Source organism: Podarcis raffonei, chromosome 2 (genome assembly GCF_027172205.1).
Source record: "Podarcis raffonei isolate rPodRaf1 chromosome 2, rPodRaf1.pri, whole genome shotgun sequence".
Classification (NCBI taxonomy): Eukaryota; Metazoa; Chordata; class Lepidosauria; order Squamata; family Lacertidae; genus Podarcis; species Podarcis raffonei.
This window is the reverse complement of record NC_070603.1, coordinates 88,370,247-88,385,838: the sequence shown is the minus strand read 5'-3', so window position 1 is coordinate 88,385,838 and position 15,592 is coordinate 88,370,247. Positions and strand designations below refer to the sequence as shown.

The 15,592-nt window shown below is 44.9% G+C and overlaps 1 protein-coding gene across 5 annotated transcripts in view; it reads left to right on the top strand.

The window, feature by feature from the left end:
* The window catches only part of GRIP2 (glutamate receptor interacting protein 2), a 371,385-nt gene extending 361,953 nt beyond the window's left edge, over positions 1 to 9,432 (top strand). For all 5 annotated transcript variants that reach the window (XM_053378049.1, XM_053378050.1, XM_053378053.1 and 2 more), the window contains 4 exons: positions 1,744 to 1,864; positions 3,526 to 3,765; positions 5,303 to 5,449; positions 8,540 to 9,432. In XM_053378049.1, the coding sequence (XP_053234024.1) occupies positions 1,744 to 1,864; positions 3,526 to 3,765; positions 5,303 to 5,449; positions 8,540 to 8,731 (700 nt within the window). In that variant the 3' untranslated portion in view covers positions 8,732 to 9,432. The remainder of the gene's footprint in view (positions 1 to 1,743; positions 1,865 to 3,525; positions 3,766 to 5,302; positions 5,450 to 8,539) is intronic.
* The last annotated feature ends 6,160 nt before the right edge of the window (positions 9,433 to 15,592 follow it).

The following is a 15,592-nucleotide window of genomic DNA, read 5'->3' as shown; positions in this document are numbered from 1 at the left end:
ACACCTCAGCAGTTCATCAAAGGCTGCCCAACCACAGACCTTGCAGGTTGCTTTGACCTTAGACTCCTTGCCATTCAGTTGGGTTACCTGAGTTGCTGTGGTTTGTGCTGGCTACATCTGGGTTGGCAAGCAGCTGTGAAAACAAAGTCAGTCTTGGTCCAAACAAGACTCTGTCCAAAGGATAAGGGAAAGTGGGCGAGGATGGAAGAAGGCAACTGCATAAAATTAAAAACACGAACCTTCAACTCAACATTCCCTCTGTTTGTATCACAGTTCTTTGTAGTGTTGACTCATTAAAACAATAATCATTTCCTTGGCATGAATTTCCAAAACCATTTCATATGACTTTAGTTCATTTTTAATTGCTGCTCTCCCTTTAGCGATCTAAGAAGTGACATGGAAATGTCCACGCAAATGAGAAGCAGGCGTCGCAGTTGTGCACTTAGCCATTGTTTAAGTGCCGACAAATAATAATAATAACCTATCAAAATGCCCATCGTGAGAATAGCTTATTTGTGTGTGGAGAGAGGTATTGCACTGCTCTGTGGTCTTCCTGTCAGGCCATTCAGTGTCAGGGTTGGAGAACAGACTTCACCTTCCATACTGCAGTGGCACTAAGTGCAGCGGTTTGGTTTTCCCTCAAGGGAAGAAATGGCAACGAATCACAGAAAGTAAGGTGGCACACTAGTAGGCAAGTGAATGGAGCCATTTGAAACTCAAGCCTGCTTCACTCAGTGGAGCCACTGGCAGAGGAAGAGGAGTGCGGGGGGAGCGCACCGCCCCTGGCAGTGTGATCCCGGTGGGGTGCCATCGCAGCTGCCCCCCTGCTCCCAGGACGCACGCCAGCCCCGCCCCTGCCTGCTCTCCGCCACTGAGTGGAGCCCCAAACTGAGTTCAATATATCTGGGTTTCCCAGGAGTGTGGTTGAATGTTAAAAGCATGGGGCAGAACGTGGGGAACTGACTCTTATATACAGGGGAAAGGACTGTTTTGCCCCCTTTTTACCCCAAAAAGAGAGGGTGGTGTGGATATCAGCAAGCACAAACCTCTCTACTTCTTCAAGGGAGAAGTATATAATGAGCAGGGGCAGCAGAATAGATTAGCATTTAGATTTATTGAAAGTATAACTACAGACCCGCGCAAATGAGAGATGCAGGTCCTGTTGAACCCTCTGTATATTTCTGCATTTAGTGTTTAAATTGCTTGCCTAGTCTAGGGGAAGCCATTTTATATACATCATTTTTTACATTATATACTCCCACAGATACCTGATGTATTTATCATTTTCTCACCACGTCTGTTACCCTCTGTGTTTTTCTCTCTCTTCTCAGGTGTTCTGTGTCTCAGATCTGAACTCTGTCCCATCCGCCTTTGTACTAACAGTCTCTGAGGCTCCTGGTTTACCCATAATGCATCCTTTTTTTCTTTTACTTCTCTATTTCACCAAAACGTCTTCCTAAACCTACAATCTTCCTACAGGCACTTTTTATTTTACCCTTTTGAACGTGGCATTACTACACCAGTGTAATTCTTCCTCTTGAAGGACTTTTGCCCTGTTAGTGAAAGTGCATGGAGGTTTTGTATTTGGACTCTCTCTTGCCTGAAAAGTTCATATTGTTTGCTTTTGTATATGAAGACTCTGCCAAGTCTCTGCTTTTACTGGCGAGCCACTTGCTGTAGCCTTGCGGCTTCCACCCTGCTCCAGAAGAGTGCTGACAATCTTTGGTTCCTACGTTACAACAGATATCCCAACCGCCAAAATGGCCTTGAGACCGCACATGAGGATAATTTTTGGCGTGTTTTTGGAGAAGCTTTGGAGGACTTGGAAACATGCGGCCAGTCTGAGCTTTTGAGGGAGATTGAGGTAAATTAACCTTTGAAAGCAGAAGGGGTGTCTAGCTGTGCCACTTCTAGTAAGTTCCCCTCTCTTGGTTCTTCCTGAGCTGCGTCTTTCTGGTTGTGACTGATGGGAGCTGGAGCTAATGGCAGGGTGAACAGGGCGCTCTATATTCCCCCTTCCCTGCATAGTCAGAGTGTCACCCTTTATAAAGTGTGCTTCCTTTCAAGGTAATATCACTAGAAGCTTATAGTATGCATCTTGAGCAGGTTGAGCAGGTATTACAAGGGTACAGGCACACAGGAAGGTTAGACTTGTTTCCCCCAAAATCTATATTAGCCTTTGCCAGCCTAATCCAAACTAGCACTGCTCTCCCAAGCAGAAAATTGGGATTTTCATCCTTTTTTTGTTTGTCAGAAGCATGGCTCCTGCATTTCAAGTGCTTGAAGCGGTCAAATTATCATCCATGTGTAAGGCTAGGTACACATAGCAGTTTAAAGTGGATTAAATGTTTATTGCATTGAACACATAACATTGTCCCCATCTAAGTGGGACTTCCCCTGTTTAGTTCAGATATCCCCAATAATGCAGTAAGGAAACAAAAATCCTACATAAAATTGCTTATTGCCCACCTGTGGACATACTGAAGCACATGATGGAGGTGGGTTGGATCTTTCATGTGCCTGGTGACTTTTCTGGGTGTCACCTATCACCGCACCCCCTACTTCTGTCGGTGAGGTGCTCCTCAGTGTTGATGGATCTGTCATGACACACACTTCATTTGTTCTTAACTCGCTGTTTTGTGCAAGTCTGGTATATCAGAAAACTTGGATCTCAAAAACAAAATTTATAAAAGGGTCACAGGTAAAAGTAAACAAATACCTGCCTGCGTGTCCAATATGGGCCTCAGGTTTTTCAAACTCAGAGAGGGTGAGTTGCTGGTGGGGCTCAAAATTCAACTTCTTTTTTTTAACCTACTCTTTTGTGCAAATCTGGTGTATATGAAAACTTGTAACAATTTTTGTTAATGGCCACACATGCAGGTAAACATATAATTTTGTGCACGTCCACAATGGGCCTCATGTTTCCAGAACTCTGGGAGGGTGTGGAAGTATAAATGGAGATGAGGGAACAACAACACACACTGCGAATTCATCCCACCAAGCACCACCCACTAGCACGGATGGGAAACACTGAGATAGCATTCAGTTGAAAGTGCACATAGCAACAGCAAATGTGTTCAACCCAGCATGCACCTGACACTTGTGTGCATCTAGCATTGGCCAAAAGGAGAATCATAATAGGGAAGTAAGTCTTGCCATGATATTGTGGTGTTGTGGCCAGTTCCCATAAATTGTAAGTGCACGGCCAAAATTTTGTTGTCCATGCGGGCTGGCATATCTCATCTATGCCAATTCAAGTGAACTCATGATGAATCCTGAGCAGAGTTTGCAATTTGGCAGCATCCCATAGTAAAGAGTCCTGAAGCGTCCTTGAGCGATGGCACCCTGTTCTCTCTCTGAACTTTGTCTTGCCAGCGTTTGTTTGGGTGGGAGATCCTGGAGCAGAGGATGCAGGAGTTGGGACATTCATCTTGCCCTGAACCTTAGTGTTCATGCTGCTTCTTGCACCGAGCTTACTGTGTTCTCTCTCTGTGTGTGGTTGTTTTTTTACTTACCCCTCCATAGGCATCCATCATGACAGGGAGTGTACACAATCTAGACCTTGACGGGGGCAAGTTGCTTATGAACTCTGTCAACCAATCAGGACTGAGCCCACCAAGAAAAGGGAACACCAAGAGCTCAGGTGAAGGGAAGGGCAATGCCAATGTCACTCCCACCAAGAAAAATGACAGGAATTTGGAGATTAAGATGATGAAGGAAGAGATCCAAGAAATCATGTCTCCCACCCCTCTTGAGCTGCACAAGGTTTGTGCTGAAGAATGGTCTGGTTATGGGTTTTAAGACTGTAGGGTAAAGATAGGATAGGGGTGGGTAAAGGACTGAAAAAAAAATAATCTCCAGAGGCGGATTTGCCCCATTACTAAGTTTCTGGATAAATGTCTTTGAGCACAGGATGGCAGGGCATGGAATGTTCTACTGATGTTAGTAAGCAGCTGATGTCCTCTGGTGGGGACAGCGCCCTCTTCCTGCCACTCCCTTGCAATGCACCCCACACACCTAGCAAAACTGGAACGGGCTATAGTTCAGGGGTAGAGCACATGCTTTGGATGCAAAAGGTCCCATGTGCAACCTCCAGCATCTCCAGGCAGGGCTGTCTGAATCCATGGAGAACCTGCTGCTGCTAGTCAGTGTTGGTGATACTGAGGTTGGTGGACCTAATAAACTGGCTTAGTAGAAGACTGCCTCCTGTAATAGGATGGCTTTGCAGTAAAGCAGATGATACACACAGGTAAACAAGAGTCTCAGGGCAGGAGTAGCACAATGGCTTCTCTCATTTTAGTGGCGGGGGAGAGGTGTAAGCACAGGACTCGTGGGGGGGGGTAGACCTTCCTGTTCTCATTTCCTATCACTTCTGAAAGGCCTATGGAAAACGTGAGGTTCAACATGCAAATACAGCATTGCTGTCAGGGATATCTAATCTTGCCTAATAGCAATGGCATGCAATCCATGGACACACGCCCCACCTCCCGTGCAGAGGAATGCTTACCATTGCACCAGCTTCTCCAAAAAGGCTTTTGGTGGTTCGGAAGTCTTTCAGGCATTTTGCTAGAAACCAAACATTCCTGTTTAAACAGCAGAGCTTTATTCTCAAGGCTGACGAGGTAGTCGATTTAAAGTTGGAACAGCGCCTCCCCCCCCCCCAAGCAACAGCATTGCTGGTTCACACAGAGAGCCTGAATGTGTGCATTGTGTCTGACCAAATGACCTTTTCTGATAGCAATGTTGATACTTTCCCAGTAAAGATTAGTAATTAAGACTACAGTACTAACCCCACTTACTTGGGACTAAGCCCCATTGAATTCAGTGTGGCTTGTTTCTGAGTAGGCACGGTTAGGACTGCGCTGCAAATGTGTTCTGTTCCTGACCCCACATTCCAACTAGGGAATCATTATTGGGAGGGGTGTTAGAGCAATGTTATCACCTTGTCCTTGTTTGTCCTGTGCCCTAGTTCTGCTACTGATGCTTTCTTGGAAAACACTGGCCATTTTCCTACTTCTGTGCCACATGCCCACACGTTCACTCTTGTCACATCAGCATTGCACTTGGTTCCCATGGCTTACGGTGCCGCTTGAGAACACAGACCTGAAGCTGTTGTTTTACATTCACCATAGCTACTTAGTGACCGAGTTTGACATTTTAGGCTGAAACAGCTGAAATTTGCAAAAGCTTTAGAATGAGACCCTCATTTATTCTTCAAGCACCAGGGGGGGCACTTTCTCCTCATGCTTTGTCCTCTGTTTTTGCTGTTCATACCAAATTAGACTTTCCTTTTCCTTTTCAGATAACTATTTATAAGGATCCAGAGACTGAAGACTTTGGATTCAGTGTCTCAGATGGCTTGCTGGAAAAAGGCGTCTATGTGAATATGATCCGCCCAGATGGGCCAGCTGATCAGTGTGGACTCAAGCCCTATGACAGAGTCCTTCAGGTAATAACTATAAATAACAGCAAAAGGTTTAAGAAACCGAAACGGGTCTGTTTCTTGAAGAAGAGCTTGTATCTGGGGCTAACCACCTGGGTTCATACTAGTGGCTGTTGGAATAGTCTGTCTAAAATGGTACACTCTCTCTTTCTTTCTGTCCTAGGGTTGCACAATTTCACTGATGGAAAGGTTTCTGTTTTCCTTAACCCAGGGGATGCCACCCTTTTTTGGGCCAGGGGGCACATTTGGAATTTTGACATAGTGCCATGGATGCCTGTCACAAAATGGCCGCCATAAGATGGTGCAGGAAAGGGCAAGCCCAGTGCAAACAGGAACTGTGAGCAAGAGGAGCAAACAATCTCTCGTGCATTGTGGGCTTTTATAGAGACCTTTCATGGGCATTACAGGAGGTACTAGCAGGCACGCTGGCAGCCAAGGGCACTGCGTTGGCCACCACTGCCTTAACCTGTCCTCCAGCTCTGTAGCACAAGCCATTCATGCCCACATATTTTCCCTCAGGTGGCGGCTCCCTGAACTCATTGTAGCTACTCCACAGGAAAAAGCCACCTAGACCTTCAGGAGCCCCAGTGAAGGCTCTTTCTTAATGCATTTGCACACCTCGCTGGAGTTTTTGGTGGGGGTAGGAAAAGAAGTGACAACTTGAGGTCCAAACTGTTTTGTCGGCCTCTCCTGTTCGGACCAGAAATGCTGGAGGCAGTTGGTACAACCCCCCTCCCTGCTCTGCAAGCAGTTACATTCATTATTTTAGAAGTCTTGCAATTCCCTGAAGGATTCTTTTGCTGTTCCCTTCAGCATTTAAAAAGACTTTATTGGCTGTGCCACAATTAACTCTAACACATGTAGGGTCAGTAACTGAAAATCTGGCAACAATAAAGGGGAGGCTCATTTGTGCTTGTTATGGTCCGTAGCCAGCTGGCCTGCTGCACCGTTGTTCTTTCTCAGCCTCAAATGAAAGACCAGCAGAAAGAAGGAATTGGGGGAAGAGCAGAGAGGGGGAACAAAAAAAAAGTGATTAGGCTGCCGGCCACGTTTCTGCAGAATGTTGGCAATGTCACAGCCTGCACAAGCACCAAAGCGTTCTCCTTGAACGCACACTAGACCCAAAGAGGAACCATGAGAAGAGGACTTCAATATCTCTGCATGGGACACCACTGAGGAGATGATCTTGTCGTCACTTCTGTATGATGGTCTCAGCAGGACTGTAGCTTGAGGCGGTGGGAAGGGAATCGGCCTTGCATACAGGAAGCCCCAAGTGCAGGGGTGAAGCAACCGCCACAGGCGTTGCCTCTGTGGTCACCCTGTCCACCCAGCTGGTGGCAGAGAAGCAGCGCTAGTTTGCAGCAAGATCTCACTGGATTTTTGCGAGATCTGGAAACCACTGCCATTGTCAGCTCAGGTAAGGGAGGGCATGGCAGCTTGTTTCTGTTTGGCCTCAGGCATTGAAAGGGGATATTGCCCAAGTGCAATGCCACCATCTGCAGCTGGGGCTGGGAAACCCTAGAGCACAGCTATCGGTCAGTGCAGACAGAACTGAGTGAAATAGACCAATGGTCTGACTCTGTAGCATCCTAGTTAGAGGAATGTGTTGAGCCGGGAGTGATCCGTAAAGGGCTTTCTAAAGGTCAGAAAAATATAGATGGATTTGTTTGACCTATAAAATCTTCATCCAGATGCAGAGGAATGGAAGAACTAACCCTAGAGCCAATTAACCTTCCTTGGCCTCGGGGTCGCGTTCAAGGTTGGGCAGCCCTCTGAGGGTTGCGTGCCGTTTTCAGATGTACCCACTTGCAGACAGTCGTCAAACAAACATCTCATGAAAACCCACATCTGCAGATCATACAGAGACACACAATGCGTTCGCTCTTACACCATTCTCTCCCTCTCTCTCTCTCTCTCTCTCTCTCTCTCTCTCTCTCTCTCTCTCTCTTATATGCACCATGCACTCTCCCATGTGCTGACATACTATGCTCATCCCCATGGCAGCACTGGGCTGAGAGGAGCTGGGATGGAGAGAACATCCCTTGTTTGTCTCACAGGCTACAGAAACAAAAGGAGTCATCTTGCCTCAACCACTTGGGGCTTAGAATATAAAGTAGCCCTTCACTGTCTCCAGATGCTGTCGCTTCCGAGTGTGTGCAGCAGATCTTAACATCCACATCTGTGCTTACCGTAAACTTAATTTAGATCCCACCTGCCAGTTTGACTGATTGTATACCCCACCTTACACTGTCAGCTAAATGCAAAAAATGTCGATCCGTGGGTTATCTGTCCCTGGTAGCCCTAATGAAACTTTAATTGAGTTGGGATAAAAGATTTGTCCACAGTTTCATCAGGGATGAGGAAAAAGTAAATATTTTTAAGACAAAGAAATCAGAGAGGCTCCACCCTTAAACAACCTCATCATAACTGGGGAGCCTTTTCTGCAAGATGAAACCCAACTGCATTATGGCACCTGTCCACTTGGGTTTTACAAAATACATTTCTGCCCCCCCGAATCATTGGCTAGAGAATAGAGTAACCCCACAAGGATACAACAACAGCTCACCATCCCCGACTTAATGCTTCTGGTTAGATTTTTGTCAAAAACTGTGTCCCACAAAAAGAGTACGGTTTGATCGGATGTCTTTTCCATTCTCTCACATAACTGAGGAATTGAATGGCTCCAGGAATGTGTTTTCCTGGATTTTTCTGCCATAGCATAGCATAGCATAGTTTGGTTTGGCCTATGTTTTATATGTAGCAGAACAGCTCCCAAATTACAGTCTATTGAGTGTTCAACGTTGACACAAGTTTAAGAATATAAGAACACAATAGGAGCCTGCTGAATCAAGCCAATGTCCCATCTAGTCCAGCACCCTGTTCTCGCAGTAGCTGACCAGACAGATAGATGCCTGAGGGAAGACTACAAGCTGGATGTGAACGCAACAGCACTCTCACCACATGTGATTTCCAGCAACTGGTTACTTTTTTAAAAACAACACCACAGTAAAATAAAATGGTCTCATTTTCCTGTTTTGCGTGTGTGTGTGTGTTTGTTTCCCATAATCCACTATGAGTTTTCTCCCATCCCTTCAGGTAAACCGCATTCGAACCCGGGACTTTGACTGCTGCTTAGCTGTCCCTTTGATATCTGAAGCAGGAGACAAACTGGACCTGGTAATCAGCCGGAATCCCCTGGCCTTCACTGCCAAAGCCCAGCTCGATGAGGATTTGCCAGGCCGGCAGCCTCCTAGTGTGGAGGTCAAGGCAAACAGACAGACGCTCTGAATGCTGGGTGGGCTTGGCGTCAACTGTTCTTGAGGTCCTGTGGGGGTGGGGGCAAAGGGGTTGATGGGTGTCTGTAACACTTTTTTCAGTTTTACTTTTGCACTGGTATTGTGATTACTCTGTGTAATGTAACTTGCCATGAAGAAATGGGTTTCCCTTTTGTCGCATCTTGAAGCCAGTCAGCCTAGGCCTTGAAGGCCTGAGTTGAGACAGACCGATGGAAATGGTCCCTCTTTGGCTAACACGGTGGGTGGGATGCGCTGCTGTTGCCACTGAAAGCAGGAAGCAGTGCCCAGCACAACTCACCTGGGAGAGAACATCCTTTGCTCATGGTATGAGCTTCTCCAGCGAACGGGGTCACAGGGCACCAGACCATCATCTTTGCCCCTGTCTTCGAAGGGCTTGGGTACATGGTGCTATTTTCTTGTTGTTTGCTTTGTTAAATCATGTACAGTGAAACTTAATATTTAACACACACACACACCGCTTTGTTTCTGTGAAAGGCCACCCCTGCACTACCCCATAGCTTTTCCTTAGCCCACAGCAAGAAGAGCCTTGTGTCCTTTTCCCAATTCACAGCCACACTCTCCCAGATCACTGTGGTGCTTGGGATCAACCGAGAGCAGAGATTCCCCTCCCAAGTTTTATGAAGTCCTGAGCCATTCGTCACAAAAGACTGGGCCCAGACATGTGATTTTTTTCTCCCTATCTCAGGCACTCATTCTTTGGGGTGCAGCCTAAACACATCCACCACTATTTGACTCCAAGACAACGTGTGCTTGTTTTCTTCCTTCCTTCATCTACTGTGTTTTTCTTAGACAGCACTGATGATACCATACACAAAGGGCAGGAAACTGGCTTTTCTGGGTCACCAGTAACCTTGTGTATGCCTCCCCCTACACACACACACACACACACACACACAGCACCAAGAATCTTTCTCTTGGTTGAACCATGAGTCTGTGAGTGGGCAGCTGAATGTGAGTCACTCACATAACCCTCTTTGCCCTGACCCTCATTTCCCCCCCCCCATGGGAGTGGGGAAACCCTTGTATCTCCTTGTCACTGTTAAGCATGAGACATCCTCTGCGAGATTGGTATTGTGTCTCCCAGTGCACCCCCTGTGGGTTGTCCTAGTGCAAGTGCGTGCGTTTGTTTGTTTAAAAAACCCCCACTGATGATGAGGGTTGACACCCTGTTGTAACTGGTCATAGCAGCAGCCCCATGTTTTTAGTAGTTACCTTCTCTTCCCTGGCTTTCTGAGCACGATGCCTATGTGACCCTCTGCCTTCCACAACTGAATTCCGTTGTAGTGATCATGGATGTGATATTCACATTCTTTGGATGATCTGCCTGCAGCAGGTGAGATGGGCTTGCAACTTAAGGCCATGATCTCTTCCTTTCCACATGGCAAAAATGCCGGGGCTTGCAAATCTCGCTCCGACCAGTCCAATGGCCTGTGCCAGGGTTTCTGGAATAGCACTTTATTGTGGTGGTTTTTCCGACTGTCCCCCTACAAGGGAACTTGAGTAAGACCCTGGAAATGGGAAACTGGCTCCTCTCTTCCTTTGTATGCGCTTTGTTTTTTTTGGTACCTTTCTGATGCAAATTAAGATGCCATGTTTTGGTATGGGTAACCTTCTCCGGTAGATCAGTAAACCACGACTGGTTTTCAGATCTGAGCCCAGATTAAGCTGTGATTGCATCTACTTCTCTCTTTTCCTTTCTCTCTCTCTCTCTCTCTTTTTAAAAATATGCTTATTCACTTTCTGGGCCACATCAAAGTTTCCGTGCTTTCCTTAAGATGTGCATGGAGTCCCTTTGGGGCCGCATCTAGCTGTAGCCATTTTCTCTTCTCAAAGTATGCAATATTCCATACCATGGCTGCCATATAACCTAGATAATGTGCCATAAAAGAAACTGGAGGGTATTGGCAGTTGAGCAGAAAAAAGGGGTTTTATATGCAATATTCCCAAAATGGCGGAAGCTCAGCGTGGCTTCAAATAGGTTTTTAATGAAGACTTTTAATAAGGCTTTAAAAAAATGGTCCTTGTATCCCTTCCTATGCATTTTGAATGATACGAAAATGAAATGCATTACTTAAATGTGTATTTTTATCCATATATTAGAGTGTATTCCTTGTAAAGTATTTTTATACGCTAATTTTCTTATGTATCTATGAAAGCACAATATTCAAAGAATATTTTAGTCCTGTTTTGGACCTATTTGTAAATCTATGTACTTAAATGGTATTGCAATTACTTAGATTTTTTTAATTAAATAAAAGCAAAACAAAACAGGTTTCTTGTTTTCTTTGAAAAGTTGGCATCTCAGTGATACTTTGCCTATCTGTGGTCTATCTCTGCTTGCACTTGGATCTCTGCTGGGCTGCCTGCTTGAGACCAGAAAGTAATCTCTGGATCATCTCAGAATCACCAGAAGAGAAAAGCAGAATCTGAGGTTAACTTTAGCCAAAGGAACCACTTTTAAATACTTGTTGATTTTGAATGTGAGTTTTAGTGTGCAATCCTCTACAAGTTTACTTGGAGGTGTGTCTTAGTGAGTCTGACAACACTTACTCGCAGGTAAGTGCTTGCAGGATTGCTGCCTTAAGCACATGCTTAGTTGGGCAGTTCACCTCCTTCACTGACAGTCTCCAGCTTCTTCTGCCTCCCAGGGAACAAGAGCAGGCCTCCAATCAGAACCATTAAGACATAGCTGACTTCACGCAGCAAGTCTGGGGTTGTCTCATGCTTGTGGCTGGATGGAAGCAAAAATGACTCTATTCTCCCTAATTTTGTATTGTGCCATGCTCCTGCGACAGCCATTTTGTGACTGGTGCCCACAACGCATTCTCGAAATCCAAAATACATTTGCTGGTCCAAACCAGCTGGCAAACCCTTCAGATTTTACATTTGCAAACATGGAGGAACAGCCCTTATTGCTTCTTTGTCCTGGTAGCCCTGGGTACATTCTGAAATCTTTCATCTCATGATACTGTTCTAGTTGTATCTGTGCAACTCCTCCCACATAGCAGACTCTGGGGCAGCTGAGCTTCTGCTACATCCTTAACCTTGTTTTGTTTAGCATCCAGCCTGATTAACTCAAAAGCTTGCTCACAATATTGTGACACTTTGGTTGGGTCCCAGTAATGCGATTGCCATAGTGTGCATGTAAACAAACAAAACACAATACTTTCAATGCATCAGCACTGCTACCCAACTTTGAACACTGATTTTGAATGCTCTTTGTTATAGAATTTAGCATAATAGTTGAGATAACATTGGAAGCAATGAGTTATTTTTTGTTGGTCTTCCATTGCCATCAGTGGTATTTTAAGCACTTTGGGTTGTGGTCAACAGTCTTCCATGTAGCACAGTGGTGGTTTTTTAAAATAGGGAAGGAAGGAAGGAAGGAAGGAAGGAACCATTCCTGATTGTTGTAAAACTCATTCCTTATAGAAGTTAATAACACAGAGGCATTCCATCAATGTTTAGATATGTGAGACTATTTGTATGGTAACTATGAGGCTGTAAACTCTTACACAGCAACCACAAACGGGCAATAAAGGGGGGGGGGAGCCTCTGTGTTGTACACACACTTTCTCTCTCACCTCTTTTCCCTGACCTCAACACCCTCCTACTCTTCTGGTTAATGTTCAACAGGGAAGATTTCTACTTCCAGTAAACAACTCTTTATCTGTGATCTTTGGCCTGCTTTCTAGGCTGGCATTTGTAACTGAGCAAAGACCTTTGGAGGTTTGGCACTTGGCAGCAGATTCCTACTCCCTCTAGAAGCAGACCAGGAGGCCTCCTGGAGAGCTGTGTAGAAGGCTTGTCAACAGTTAACGTGCAGCAAACATGGTTTCAGCATTTGTGGAAGGTGACTTGCTGGCTTTCGCAAGCACTTTCTACAAGCAGAGGATTGACTGACTTGCGGTACAATAAAAGCAGAGTGTGTTGCACAAGTACAAAGGCATTTTGCTGCAAAATGTATAGGCAAGGTCACTTAAGGACTTCCCAGATCGGAGAAAAAATGTGAGATAGCAGAGACGTGAGATGCATTGCATGGCTTCAACTGACACTTCATCACCCACCAAAAAAAAAACACCCCTGGTCTTGCTGTGGGATTTATTTGTTTTTTTAAAAAATTAAAAATAGCCAATCCTGACTATACAGGATTTCTAGACTGATAGCTACAGTAGTGTGTGTTTTTCTTTTTTAAAAAACCCTGAAGGTGCTCCCTACATATGCAAGATGTGCTTTAAATTCTCCCCATCCAAATGTTCAAGTATGTATTAGGTCAGGGATTGGATTCGGTGCAATAGCTTCTCAGTACAGAAATGTGAGTGCCTAGCACTAGACAAATTCACCAATTGCTGCCTTGAACATCTCAAACTGCTTTCCATGTCTGATAACAGGAAAACTGTGGCATTACCACTGATCAGAGATGGTCCCTGGGTAAGATCCAGCAGAATTCCCTTCTCATAACTGATGGGCCCTAAAAGTAGCAGGTTGGCATGAAGTCTTCTGTAGTAGGAGCTTCATTTTCTGTTTTTGCATCATCACTGCAATATATGACAGCATCTATTCACATGTGATGTGTAGTGCATTCAAGTAATTTAGACTTGTTCCAGGAACCAGAGATGAGGGGTTCTTCCACACTGGAACTAATTTGGGGTGGGATTCAGTTACATACCAGAAAAGTCAGATTGGGCAATTAAAGTTGATGTGGCAGTCTTGTGCAACAAACTCGTTTCTCCCTCACAAAATTTTTGCATTGCACTGAGGTATTCACTCTTGGATGAAGGAAATGGATTGTCATCAATAAATAGAAGTCTTGCATGTAGGCTTGTTTGGAGATTGTGGGATTGACTTTTTAAATGTGAACTGCCTGGGGGATCCAATTGGAAGGTGGTAGGAATCATCATTGGAGGATGGTGCTTGTGGCACACAAGCAAAGGCTGCTGTTGGAAAACACACACCTCTGAATTCCTAGAGTGCACATTCAGGGATGGGGGCTGCAAGCAACAGCAAGCTGTTAGCTTCAGGGATAATAATAAATTTCTTATATCCTGTCCATCTGACTGGGTTGCCTCAGCCACACTGGGTAGCTTCCAACAAAAATACAGAAGGAGTGGAGAAGGAACCAGCTTTGTCTTTAAAGCTGCATTTCTTTTTACCGTCCTTATCGCCACCGGGAGGAATGTTTTCATGTGCTTGTAACCATTCTTATGTTTAAACTTTTCTCCTAAGAACAAGCATTGTGGGGTTTTTTTTGTCCCTTTAGTGCATGCTTCAGTCATGTTTCATGAAACCTGTGTGTTCTCCTGGAACATACCACCCCATGCCTAGTTCTATGCTACCCTTGAGCTGTTCTCAAAGAAAACATGGGATTTTTAGGCAGGATCATAGAAGTGTAGAGTTGGAAAGAGCCAAGATTATCAATCCCAGTCCTGCTATGCAGAAATCTTTCGCACTATGTGGGTCTTGCATCCACCACTCTGAAATTAAGAGTCTCATGTCCGACCAACTGAGCTAGCCAGCTGAATCCAGCCGGTTGGTGAAAGGCAGCCTTGTTAAATGCTTTCCCCTGGGGGCAGCTAAAGGCCTAACAGGTAGGGTGGGCAAGCAGAGGGGTGTGCCCAGTATGCCCCTGAGGTACCATGACAACTTCCTTGATGCAACTTCCTGAGCACAGAGCAGCTTCACATAAGAAACAACCATCTACCAGAAACTAGTTTGAACCTCTTTGGCCATCCCACTGCTATGTCTGCTCCTCCCCACTTTCTTCTCCCACATCCACAAAAAATCAGTGGGGCCTTTTGTGGGAACAGAAGAAACTGCTTGGAGGCCTGCATCTCTGAGAACTGGGGTTAGACACCATTTTAGTTTACTGGCAGTGCTATTTTAAATTAATTGCATTTTAAAACAATTTCCCAACGTTCAGTGTATAGAGAGATCGAGATCCAGCTGTTCCTGAAGCCTGAGTGCATGGCCTGAAACATGCGAGGTGGGAGTAGGGGTGGCAGCAGAGACCCATTTTTTACTGATTAAGTAGCATCCTGGTGAGACACCTGTGTCATTAAATGCTTGTCTCCCCAGTAGAAATTAAACTAGTAAGCTGTTTCCTGGCATGCTGGTGCAGTGGTAAGTTGCACCAGAGGAATTTCCACATGTGTCGCGAAGTTTCAAAAGGTACAGAAGCCCTGCCCAGGGCAGGATCAAAAATAGATAACAGCAATTTGTATTGCTAATATTCTCCATCCTGTGGGCTGAGGAGGAGCAGGCTTGGAGACTGACTGATAAGTCTGAAGACGTTTGGCCCCAGGAACGAGTTGCTGTGCTGGAGAGGGAGGGAGATTTTCCTCTGAAGAAATATTAGCAGGCCACATAATAGGCTGCATGGGTACCTGGCTTATATTTTATGAATTTCAACAATGCAGCACTCAATAGAAAGGTTTTGCTCATTGCATTGTAATATTGGTAAACTCTCACCAGAAGCTAGAAATAACAAAGGCTTGCTCACTTTATAAAGGAAAGGCTTTTTTATTTTTCTGTTTGTGATGATTACAAACTCATCTAAAAAAGCAAAAATGACTTTTAAAATATCAATATACATTTTCTTTATCTAAAAAGCAAAACAGATAAAACTGCAAAATACAAACATTTACGGTATACACAAATAAAACCTAATTTTTTTTCTGGGTTGAAGTACACTCCAAATTCTTATTCCTATACAAATATTCCTTTCTGGAACAATAAGAATGACAAACGACAACAGGTTTAAAATGTCTTCTTAAAAAATTATTCTCAAAAATTATTTTTTAAAAGGAGGGGAGTCTGGTGTCCTCTCCAATCC